This window comes from Neopelma chrysocephalum, unplaced genomic scaffold, assembly GCF_003984885.1.
Source record: "Neopelma chrysocephalum unplaced genomic scaffold, ASM398488v2 Primary Assembly neopelma1_89, whole genome shotgun sequence".
NCBI lineage: Eukaryota > Metazoa > Chordata > Aves > Passeriformes > Pipridae > Neopelma > Neopelma chrysocephalum.
The window spans coordinates 3,799,375-3,812,139 of record NW_020897751.1 but is presented as its reverse complement, the minus strand read 5'-3'; the positions used below and the strand labels follow the sequence as shown (position 1 = coordinate 3,812,139).

At 45.9% G+C, this 12,765-nt stretch overlaps 1 protein-coding gene across 1 annotated transcript; it reads right to left on the bottom strand.

The window, feature by feature from the left end:
* Positions 1-2,123: 2,123 nt before the first annotated feature.
* On the bottom strand, positions 2,124-11,938 carry TACR2 (tachykinin receptor 2). Its single transcript, XM_027692942.1, has 6 exons — positions 11,541-11,938; positions 7,696-7,890; positions 4,475-4,631; positions 3,664-3,860; positions 2,375-2,485; positions 2,124-2,184 (listed from the first exon to the last, which is right to left on the bottom strand). The coding sequence occupies exons 1-6, from the start codon at positions 11,936-11,938 to the stop codon at positions 2,124-2,126; spliced, it is 1,119 nt and encodes a 372-aa protein (XP_027548743.1).
* Between the last annotated feature and the right edge of the window lie 827 nt (positions 11,939-12,765).

Below are 12,765 nucleotides of genomic sequence, written 5' to 3'. Positions count from 1 at the left end.
CCACGCAGAGGAGGGATTTAGTGCTGCCCTGGAGGTCTTTACTGCTGCGTGGTATTTAATCCTGTCTATATTTATATGAAGAATTGCATGTATTTACTGTGGAGCATGGTGTTCCTGTTACCTCATGTATCACAGGAATAATGTAGCCTGCCTTGGCATGCCTTTTCTTCCAGTGTAACAGAGGCTCAGAGCGTCTCTGCTCCCTTAACTGTTGCTGTTTTTATGGGATGAAACCTCAGGAGCTGCCATGGGAGTCTGCCGGACCATGGGGAATTCCTTTTGCGACCTGAAGAAATCACCCCCTGCTTTCTGCACCAAACAAGAGAAAGGTGCCTTGAGCTGTCAGCAGACATTGGTGCCTGTCAGGGGCTGCACAGGGGCTGCACTGGCAGCACACGTGTGACATCTGAAATAGGCTCTGGCTGGCTGTTCAGGTGTGATGGAAGGTGGAGGGGAAGGGGGGGATGCTCAAGATAGGCCTGTTTGGTCTGAAAAGCTCTGCATTAGAAAACTGCCTTAAAATCACATCAGCTGGGCAGGGGGAGGTACTGCTTATGTATATCATATAGTGAACTCTGTAGGTGTCCTGCAGTTCCTCAGAGCAGGAATCTTTGCCCACCTCTAGCCTGATCCCAGAGATGTGTGCCTGGCAGAGCATCCCTCCCAAATGGTTTTCACTTGGTGGCTGCCTGTAAATGCCTCTTCCTGCTCCCCCTCTGCCCCCTGCACACACCAGCAGCACAGCCTTGGGAGGAGCAGGCTGGCCAGGTAGGAGGGCTGGACAGGTAACATCTGGACTAGAAACTACCTGCTGGAATGACATAAAATAGTGAACTTTTCCAGAAGGGCATACAGCCCTGGGCAATATTGTCCCATTAGTGGGACAAGTTTGTTGGGCTTCTGCATAACATAATTGTTCTCCACAGCAGCCAGAGAGGTGGAGAAGTGGACAAGGAAGATATATCTACTGGTTCCTGTATTGAAACAGGCTTGGGAAAATCATATCCCTGAGTACTCTTTCAGTTCAAGCCACAAATCATTTCTCTGGATTTACTGCAGAATTTAAGCCTGGAAGCACTTTGTAGTTTTACTTTCACAGAGCAAAGGGGAATATTTCAGGTAACGATCTTGTTGACATTATAGGAGCTTTAATCACTAAGGTTTGGCTCTGTGATATTCTTTACAAACCATTTGTGAGAGGTGAAGGTGATTGTGAGGTGCTACTTATCACACCAGTATTAAATGCTGTATTACTTTTATATAATGTTTATATTTCAGCTCCTCCTGTTTTGCATGCCTGCATGTAATGCCTCAGGCTTGGAAGATTACATGTTTCAGCCTTTATTTTCATATCTGAGAAGAACAGAGCAGTGAGGATAAATATGGGGTAAGTCTGGAAGAGAAGATGAAGGGACTATCTGGGAAAAGGCAGTTATGGGTCAGGCTGCTGTTAGGACTAAAAGGAGGGAAAGGATTCAGATTGGATCCATGAGCACTGACCAAACCAGTGGGCAGCCCACACCTGGCTGTTGACTCTTCAGAGAGCCTCACTCTCCAAATTAGGCTCCACAATTAACTATGTGAAGGAGGAATCACTTGTTAATAGGAGTTTAATAGTTTAATAGGAAAATGACATTGTATTTTGGTACAAGGTTATAGAACTCCATGCAATGATGATGTCTTAAGGAACTGTCTCTCTCTTTTAACTCATGAGAGACAGTGCTGAGGAAATTGCAGACATGAAAATTCCAGAACTCAGAAAATTTTCAGGGCAGGCCTGATTTTTTCAGTCTCGAGGTGTTAGTATTTGCCTTTGATATAAACAAACTTTGATCCACAGCCTTGGGGCTGCTGAGCCATGGGACTCAGCTGCCCACACAGCCCCAGCGGTCCATCCAAACTGGGCCAGATGAGCCCCAGCACCTCTTTTCCAGATTTAAGTGTCTTGGTGGAAGAGAAGGCAGGAGATCACTATGTGGAAGAGAATAATTGCTATTCCACTGATGGGCGCTGCCTCAGGTCTGCTGCTCTTCTGACCTCATGGGCATGATCTCTGTTCTGTATTGCAGTTGTTGATGTATGGGAGAGCTAAACTTACATCCATAGCTAGGTGATATTTGGACCTACATGGACAGAAGTATTACCATCAGGCTGCTTTTAATACTGATGGCATCTAAAGAAGTCCTGTAGGAAACAGTTGCTCCAGAAAAAAGAATCTGCCTTGGGCTTCTACAAATCTGCTGCCCTGACATGGTGTGTGAGGATAGAGCCAGAACCAGAAGGAGGAAATCAGAGCTTTAGTTGGGTGAGGGTAAATGATGTCTTCTCTTTCTCATTCAGCTGAGTTCCTGTGTTGAAACTGCTTGTTCTTGACTTTCTGTGGGTTGTCTGGTAAAGAGATGGGGACGTAAGTTTAAGTTTGTCTTTTTCAGTTGCTTTTATGCACGGACACCACCGGAAGGCCAACTTGAAACCAGAACGAAACCTGTAAATGTGAGAAAAGAAATTAAGTGGTGAAATGATCTTTTTAATTGCACAGAGAATGAATAAACTCATGACTTGGTTCTACCTGTGGATGACCATGGAAATAAAAAATTTCTGTTGAAATCAAAGGAAGAGCTAAATGTCTAAAATGACAGAGGGAGGTGCAATAGGAGTTTATGATCAGATTTCCATATATTTTAAGTAAATATATAAGATCAGTGAAATGGCAGGCTGTTTGATGTGCTCAGTAGATGATGCTGACCATACTATGCTGGTAACAGCATTTAAGAGGCACAGAGCATCTGAGGAAAATATGTGTGTTTACCCACTGGAAGCTTTTTTAAAAAAACATGAATTATTAAATGAGAAAGCTGTCTGCTTTCTGAGAAAGGAGGGAGAGAACATGTTTGGGTGTTCCATGTTAAATGCAGGTTGGCTAGAAGGGCTGCAAAACTGTCTTCTTTTGCAAGCTTACAGGCAGGGCTTTGTTTGAAACGAGCCTCTCAGCATCCCTCTGGAGTTAAGCATTTGGTTACCCTCGAACTGCATGCAGCCAGGCTGAAGGGAGAGGCGGGCTACGGATGCAGGATTTGGCATGGAGATCCACGGGCAGCTGGAGCAGCTCCCACGCTCTGCATGCCGACACACCAGCACAGAGCAAGAGGGACATCTCTTGGCATGATGGGGTTGTGCTCTCCCAGCTGCTCCCTCGTGGGGACTCCCTCGTGCATGCCGGGATGGGACCTGCGGCAGGACGCCCCTGGGCTGCTCTTGCTTCCCCAGGGCTGTGGGGGGCTCAGGGCTGTGCTGGAGGGGGTGACCTGGGAGGAGCAGGTGGCTGAGCCAGCCCAGCGTTAGCTCAGCAGATGCATTGCAGGGATTACAGATTCCTCCCTTGGAAGTAGGATAGTCTGCGTGTGGAACTGGGTGCAAATGTGGCTGCACTGATTTTACATGTGCTTGCCTGCATTTTATTCCGAGGCAGAAAATCTTAAGGGCCGAGTTGAAATCTTGCTCAGAGGGTGCCCCATCTCACATTATCAGCAAAGTGTAAATTAAGTTGTCCACTCAGCCTATGGACTGCAGTTGAAAATCACAGCTGTTCTCTCCTCCAGAGGTTTATGCTTTTTCAGGCTGAGATTTTCGTTTTCTCTGTGCACACACGAGCACACTACTCACCTCTGGTTAAGGCAGCAGTATATGATGGGGTTGTACATGGTAGAGCTCATGGCAAGGAGGAAGACTGCAAGATACACCTGCTGAATGTACTTTTGCTGGTAGATGTCTTCCTTAAAGCTCCCCAGGATGAAGTATATGTGATAGGGCAGCCAGCAGACAGCAAAAATGATCACCACTACCACCATGCTCTTCACAAACTAGGAAAACAAAACCAGGGGGTTATTCCAGGGCCTCTGGGTGCTTGCCTGAGCTTTCTGGGGCAATGGGAAGTGCTGCTTTTGTTTTGGGTCTGGGTTGCCCTCACGAAGTGCAATGTGTGGAATGTAGAGCTGGGCTGCTATGGCAAAGAAACTAGCTGTGGTGTTGGAAACTGGGAACAGGGAGGGAGTGAGAGCAAATGTTTCCTGGTGCACCAAGTCCTGCAGAGGAATTGCTTGCTTCTACATCAGAGAGATGTGCAGGGAAATGAGAACACTGCTGTTACATTGGAACCTCTTCACCCTGTCAAGAGTTTTACCCTGGTTTATCCTGCAACGTGTGGACTCACTGGGCACCAGGCTTTACTCTCTAAGGACTGCTGGGAACTGGGCTGCTCCTGTGAGCCTTTGTTCCTTGAAGGCTGGCTGGTGCATCTAATCACCATTTTTTTCAAACTTGCTGGGGGATGCTCTTTACCCCTGGCCCAAAATATTTTGTTAACTTTTCATGCCCAATCCCAGAAGATTTTGTACCCGCCGCAAGCTCCATTTTGGAATTGGAGCCAGCAGGGCTGGTGTGCTGAGGGGAATGATTTTTAAGTTTCACTTCTGACCTTTTTTTTGGCATTAACTTGGTGTTCATAGCGGACTCGGTGGAGGTGGTTGCCTGGAACTGCACTGCTCCACAGAGTGATTCCTATAATGCTGTATGCAACAAACATCACCATTAAAGGCAGCAAATAAATCAACACGATCACAGCAATGTGGTACCTGAAAGAGAAGAACAAGCAGGTTTTCACAGTCGGTATAGCTCTAGGAGGGCTCTTTCAGCAATTGTCTTTTGGAAATGTATGGCTGGCTCCCATCAACTTCAACCACAGAGCAGAAATTTTGCCTACAAACGTTGTAATAGAGACTTCTGTAAACAGCAAAAGCTCATCTCTCTTGTGGTGTGATGAGGAGTCCTTGGGCTGGATTCACTTTTCTTTCAAGACAGAGTAACATAATTTATCTTTTATCAGAAGGTTACAATCTGTGGTCACGTGCACTGATTTTTGCTATCCCACTGCAGTCAGGAGAGAGATGGCTGAGACTCTCAGCCTTTAATCACAGGAATGGAAAAGGAATAGTCCAAAAATTATACAGTAATTTGATGAATGCAATAGTGGCAAGAGTGGAAAAAACCTGGGTCGGGGACAGCAAAAGGCTGCTGACAGTGTGCACAAAGATGCAGAGAGTGAGGAAGGGATATTGCTGTCTTTGTGTAGCTGGCTGTTTTTATTTGTGTGTGCAGTTACATATCACCAACAGGCTAATGGTTACTGCTCCAGCTGAAAGCACTGGCATCTCCTGCAGCTGTATTTTACCTCAGCCCTTCCCAGCTTTCCATGTTACCCCACAAACTTCTGCTGGTTCCCTCGTGCTGGGGGTTGATTATTTTAAGCAAGCACCATTTATGGGAAGGGAACAACCTGCTCACTCAGTTACAGCAGCTGTCAAATTAACATAAACAGTGTGAAAACTAGGATTAGGCAGGAGGGCTCTGGCACATGCTGCTGGCAGTGACCCCAAAAGGCTGGGTGGGTGGAAATGGTCTTTCTCAGTATGACAAGGCTCTGGGGTTACTCCCCCATCAGCTGCTTTGAGAGCACTGTTGAAATGGGTGTTGGGGCCCTCGGCGGTGTTTGCTCCTTGGGGTGGCTGCAAATACCAGAGCACTGGCTGCATATAGAAAAATATTGTATTTGTGAAATGTGGCAAGTTTGTCCCTGCCTGTCTTCCACCTTTTCCAGTTGTCCTCATAGCAGTGCCGGTTTTGAAGGTCTAATGATGTGTGTGGAGTGCAGCAAAGCCCTTTTAGGGTTCCCATCCAGGGAGGAGGAGAGGATGTAAGCTAAGCATACATCCCATTGCTAAGCTTGAGCATGTGCAAAAAGGAACTTTTAGTCTTGTAGCTTTACTGCTTCACTGCAAAGTTAACTTGTCACCAGAAAAAAAACCCCTCTGTTGTTAAGGTTCTTTATTGTGGTTAAACTTCTGTGGATTCATTCCCTTCATATCCAATATTTCTCAGGCACTAGCAGTCACAGTGCATTGTTTGGGGTTTTTCTTACTTGTTTCTAATCATAATGATACACATTTTTCCCACAGAAAAGGATTTTCCTTTGTTCTGTTATCTAGAAATCCTGAAGGCTGGTTTTACTCAATTGCAAAGGATTCGGAGGACCCACAGTCAACAGCGGAACCCAGTTCTCCATTCTTTTGGGTTTTCTTTGGGTTTTTTAGTATTTCTGTCCCTCATTATTTGGACTAGCACATGAATGGGTGCACATGGCTTTTTCTCCATGATCTGTGTTGCAGGCATCTGTCCCAGCAAATCCGTCACTCAGTATGATTTCTGGGGAGCAGTGCTTCCAACTTCCTTTCTAGGAGAGATGCTGCAACCTGCAGATATGAGGCTGTTCAGGGAGAGTGAGTGAGTGAGTGAATGAAGTGTTGTGGTCAGGAGCTGCTGCTCTTCAGCTGGGGATCCCAGAAAGAACCTGCTCCTGCTATTTGCCATGTTCAGGACCAGACTTTCCAGCCTACAGAGATTTCGTTGGCATGCTGGGAAACTTGTTTCAATCCTTCCCAAACCAAATGTGGGAGAAATAAACCTCACACTGTTCATCTGAATGAAATAGTCATCAGTGACTCATCTATTAGTGATTATCTACTCTCCCACTTTCTCAGTTGGCTGGAGCCTGGCACACTGTGCTCTGCACCATGTGCAAGGGGTACCAACCAAGAGGAGCATCACCCAACGTGATGTGAGCCTGATTTTACTCTTTGCTCTTCTGTGACTCTGGAGACTGGGGACAACTGGCTATCAGTGATTGAATATGCTGCAGCTTGGCCAAAATTATGTGAAGCTCCTGGAACTTGGCACATATTAGTGTGAAAACCTGTTAGTTTGGTAATAACTTAACCTTAGAAGGCATCCAGCTGTCTGCCAGAGATTAAGACTGAGCAAGGAAAAATGTGCATGGAGCTGGGCAAAAGGATTCAGAGTGCAGAGTGAACTCAGGGACTTTAGCATGTGGGTTTGGTTTGAAAAGTCGTTTCCACTTTATTAATTGATTTGTTCCTTTTCTGCAGTTCTTCCATTAGTACTTTGCGTAAATATGTTTTGCTTGATAAATTTCTCAAACTGCTCTGTGTATCACATGCTTTGAATAATGAGTAATCACAGCAGATCCCCTACATGTGAGGTATGGGTTGTTTCATCTGTTTGAACAATCTTGTTTAAAAGCAGGAGGAAATCTCTGTGAGGCTTAGGAACTTTTGGGAGCGCAGATGTGTGCTCAGATAAATCAGGCTATAAAACCTCAGGATGTTTGAAGCATGCTCCTCTCAGGTTTTATTTTCCTTTTCCCCCCAAAAAAGGCAGCATAATTTTTAACTAATTACATGGCTTCTCAGCATTAAAGATACCTAGTTTCCTCCTGCCCCAGGGAGGAAAAAAATCCAAAATTTTTGCAACCAGCATTTATTGCTTGTTTAGAGACTTTTCACGCTGCTTTCTCTTAAATCCACCAAGCTCTGTATTCAGGGTTTCTAGACCTTATGACCAGCTTTCAAAGCAGGGCAGGATGGCACATGGCCCTTCTTTATCCTGAACCATGATCACTTGGGAGCTTTTCCCACAGCTGGCTTAAACTGAGCATAGATTGGCTGCCCAGCCCTCTATTCCCCTGCCCTCTCTCCCAGCACTCCCCATAACCAACAGTTTGAGATGAAATTAATTTCCTTAGTTAAATTCTACCTGAACTGGGGGTTTTATTGTTTCTCTTACGTGAGCTGGTGCTTGGATCCAACGTCGTCAGGCCAGACCACGATGCATTTCGTGGTTCCGTTGTCTGTCAGGATCTCGGCGTAGAAGCACTGTGGGAAGGCCAACCCAAATGCCACCAGCCAGATTATCCCAATGATGACTCTGGTGCTTGCAGCAGAGAGCCTGGGCTTGAAGGGGTGAATTATTGCCACATACCTGCAAGAAACATAGGTAAGGCTTTTACAGTTGCATTGGTAATCTATACAGCACATAGAGCAAGTGTAAAAACTCAGCAGGACTGTATAGTGGGCTTTATTAATACAGACATTTTGATAGGTTCCAGGCCATAAATCATGGAACTGAATCCTTTCTGAAGAGAATGATTGCAAGTCTTAGGGCAGGATTTATTAAACCCGTGGGGATGGATGCTTCTGGTCTGGGGAGGAAACAGTCATCTATGTCTTCTGCATATGGTCTTTGCAAATATTCCCCTTATGGAATTTTTCATAGAACCCCAGAATGGTTTGGGTTGGAAGGGACCTTAATGACTACCTAGTTCCAATTCCCCTGCCATGGTCAGGGACACATGAGCTGGGCTCCAAGCCCTGTCCAACCTGGCCTTGAACACTTCTAGGGATGGGGCATCCACAGCTTCTCTGGGCAACCTGTGCCAGGGCTTCACCACCCTCACAGGGGAAGAGTGTCTTCCTAATATCCAATCTAACCCTGCTCTCTGTCAGTGTGAAACCATTCCCCCTTGTCCTGTCACGCCAGGCCCTTGTAAAAAGTATTCTCCCTCTTTTTTTTTTTAATTAATTTTTTGAATTCCTTACCAAAAAAAGCACAGCCAAGTATGCTGTTTCCTCCTAATTATGCCGATCTCTGATGCCTCATAGTATCACAAGAGCAGACTGGGGTCTTGAGTATCCTTTAGCCTAATTTTTCTCCACTGATTTTTAGCTGTGGAAAACTTGTGTTATCCACCTCTGTCTGTAAAAGCCCAAGCACTTGTGCTTGCAGTGGAAGGGAAGTGCTGACCCCTCCTTCCCACACCTGCTCAGAGCCCTCATGGCACTTCTGACTCTTGGATTACTCACGAGCCCGGGGCACTCTCTGGTTTTAAGTTCCGTGTGTGGAAACACACAGTGTCGTAACTAGTACATAATCAATTATGCATTTCTTGTCGTGCTTCCCCTGTTCTTTGTCATGGTTGTTACAAAGGCAAAATAGAGTGGCAAATGCCTATTGCCTCCTAGTTTTCATAGCAAAAATCATAGCAAATTGTGCTGTCCCTTGGCCAGGCCAGTGGGAGGGAGCTCTGCAGGAAAGGGAGTGATCCAGGGCCACACGGCAGCAGAGCCTTATTTAGCTATAAAATTTTCATGTCACCTCACTTTTCATTAGCTTGCTGTAGGCAGTGTTATACAGTGCTCGAGTCTGGTCAGGAAGGAATCCAGTAAATATTGTCCAGAGTATTTGCCCACAGAAGTGCCTGAAATGATGATCTGTGGCTCTCGGTGAACGGCAAGTCCTGGGAATAAATGATGCCAGTCCCTGTGCTGTCATAGCCCACCTCAGAGGTGTTACAGGGCTGCTGGGTGGGGGCTTTCCACTCAGCCAGGGGTGCACCCCTGAGGTGAGCTGGGATTTTAGGCGAGGTCCTGCAAGTTGGGAGGTTTACCAAACCTGCTGAGATCTCCTGGCCACTTTTGCTGTGTGGCAGCACTGCCTTTGCCCCCCTGCTCCCTGTGCTCTCTCTCTCTGTGCCCTGCTCCATGTGACATCCCAGGATGCTGGGACCACAGTCGTGGCACCCTTTCTCTGGTCCTCATCCCATATAGACAAAACACAATTTTGGGCACGCTTGCACACTTTCCAAACAGGTCCTAGGAGCCTTTGCTAACTGGAGTGGGAAACCAATAGACTACTTTTGTGCCTGGAGCACTGCAGTGGAAAGAGCTGCTCCAGGACAGGTTTAGTGATCCTAAGCCCTAAACAGCTTGGAATGGGGAATAAGAACGATCCTAAAGCTAGCGGTGAGCAGTATCACCAGGGACTTTTCCACAGGGACAAAGATGAATTAAAGCTGTCACTTCTTAGCCTTCTTCCTTACAATATACTGCTTCAAAAGACATTGTTTTATCGAAGTTAAACACTGGAGCCTGAGTGGGCAAGTTCTCATAACAATAAATGGAAGTGGCGAGTTTCCAGGAGACAGTGTCAGGGTCTATTTTAAGGCTAAGGAAAGAATAGCTAAATATGGTTTGCAGTGAGGTGCCAAGTTTTCTTTCTGGTCTGTGCCACGTGACTAAAGAGATTTTGGCTGTATAGGTGCTTTCACTAAAAATCCCTAAGGAACAAGAGCAGGCAGGTGTGAGGACAGGTCGAAATGGCTTTTAAAAAATAATATCCTTTGGCAGACAACATGTATAAAAAGCAGCAGTTACCAACAACCCTTGATTTAAAGCCAGGAGCAGCAAAAGTGTATTTGAGTCTAGAAGTGAGTTGCCATTGATTCCAAATAGGGATTTGCTTTCATCTGGACAGCTGCAGACTGACAAACACGTCACTCATCCCTATCCCTGTGCTTGTGAGCGCTCCTTCCAGCGGCCGCAGGGGCCACTGTCCTGTCCTGTGCCGTGTCCCCAGTTCCGGCGCGGGTTTCAGCAGGAATTAACCAAAGAGGAAAGCCCTCATTCCTCTCCTAGTTTGTTTATCTGGTGCGATTTGTGTATTGATTTTTTCCCCGAGGTTGGGTGTGCCGGTGTGAACGAGCTGCGAGCAGGGCAGGAGTTAGGGAAGTGACCCCGAAAACTCAGGGAGCAGCGCTGTTTGGATGGCTCCACAGGGACACTGGTTCCCCTCCCAAGGGAGCTGGAAGGGCCCTGCTTGATAAGGAACAGAGGAAACCTGAAGGAAACTGCAAAGTCAACAGCAGGGCTTGATAAAGGACTGCCAGTGTTTCTCGATGCTGGGTTTGGCTGTCCCAGGGAAGACCTTCACCGTGGGGTTGTGGCAGGGACACAGTATGGAAAAGACAGAAATATTCCTGGCACCAGGCAGAGAGTGGAAGTAAGGGAGGGAAGACAGGAAGGATGGAAGGAAGGAGGGTAGAAAGCCTAGAAGGGAGCTTAACCTCCTCTACTTCTTGTATGCACCATTGCTTGTAAGGGAGGAAATTCCCACGAACTTTTGGCCACTTTCTATTTAAAAGAAAAACAGCTCCATGTTATTTAACAATGAGCTGTAAACACAGTCAGACTCCACAAATTTAAGCTCAAGTAAAAGTGACTTGGCAGATGGAAGAGAATATTATGGAAGTACCAAATTACCCCAGAAGTCAAACAAAATCACTGTTATTACTTCCCTCCCTCTTGGAATAAGTCATTCTAGTGAACTATGGGAGCAGACTGCCATTTCTGATCTAATTCCCATTATTTCTGGTGTTTTGCTGGGCTCACAGCAGGACTGAGGATGCTAGTACTTTCAGCATCCCACAGCGTATCCTCATTTCTCTGGAAATATCCTTCTGATGGTTTAAAAAAACAAACAACAAAAAAAAAACCCACCCCAAACCCACAAAAGAGTTTGCAGGATGACTGGGAAACAATTTATGGTCAATAATGTGGGAACAACAAAATACCAGCCACTTCCACTTGTTATAGATTTGTGTGTGATTCAGGCCAGGGATAAAACAGAAGATCACATCATAATTAGCATCAAACCCCATACTTTGGCACTTCTCCCACTTTGCTGATAAGGCATCTGACACAGTACATGGGGGCCAATTTCACAAAATATTGCAGTGATTTTCTATGACTTACAGGGGATTTTTTTGGACCTTATCTTCTCCATTCTCCTCTTACCTCTCTGCAGCCACAGCTGTCATGGAGTAAATGCTCACAAACATTGCAGTGATGGGGAACCAGTTCTGAAACCTGCAGAATTCCTCGCCAAAATACCAGACATTGTGACTGGCGTAAATAAAATTGAAGATGGTGTTGAAAGCAGACATCAGCAGATCCGAAAGAGCCAGATTCACAATGAAGTAGTTGGTAGCGGTCCTCATTCTCCTGTGTGCAAGGATAATCCAGATAATGGTGACGTTGCCAACGATGGATGTGATAACGATGAAGGAATAGGTGATAGCCCACAAAGCAATTCTCCATCCCGGCTGGGTGAACTGGGTCACCCACGTCCGGTTGCCACTGTCCTCGAGGGATTCAGCCTGTGAAACGTTGCTGGCATTAAAAACAGACAACATGCCCGTGGTTCTCTTCTTCATCTAAGTGTAAAGGAAAATCTTCTGGCATCTGCTCATTTTCTTGCAGTAGATGCTGGTGGTATGAATTTCCATGCATGTAACTTAAAGGGCTGTTAAAAAGAAATCAGGCTGAGGTGTCTCATCCTCTCATCTTGTTTTCCAAGTGATGCAATGCAGTTCCAGGAGGAGATGAGCGCTGCCAAGGGCGTCCTCCTTCTTCCCTGGCATTTTAACCTCCACTTGAAGAGTAAAACCTAACAAACAACTCTCTTCCTTAAGTTTATTTTTCCTCTAAAAAGGAAGAAAAAAGATAGAGGGAAGGAAGGTGTTTTCCCAGTCAGTGACAAGCAGTGTCTTCCTTTAGATTACTTTTAGGGTCAAGAAAATATAAGTAGAAGTATCAAGCCATAAAACACTTCAATCCAAGTGGAAATCCTTTTCCAGGGCAGGGAAAGGGTTCTTTTCCAAAGAACCAGGTGTCTGAATCCTCTGCAGCAGGACTGAGGACATTTGCTTTTCTTTCCCTGTGTAACTACTAAACGCGAGGCAGGAGTCGCGCTGGGATAAAATCTCTACAGGTTTTAAGGGGACTTTGAAAGGAGGTGGAGTCTCTTCTGGGGAAAAACTAAACAACCAATTTGACATCAAATGAAATGTGGCAAAGTGGTACTTGAAGTTTTACCCCCCCGCCCCGTTTTGAATAACCTCTGAAATGGTCATGCTGCTGTATCAGGATTTTACAGGCGTAAGTGCAAGGGTAGTGACTTTGCCAGATTTACCAGTCCTGCAATCCTTGAGTTTCCAGGACCCTCCCTGGTTTTCCCACG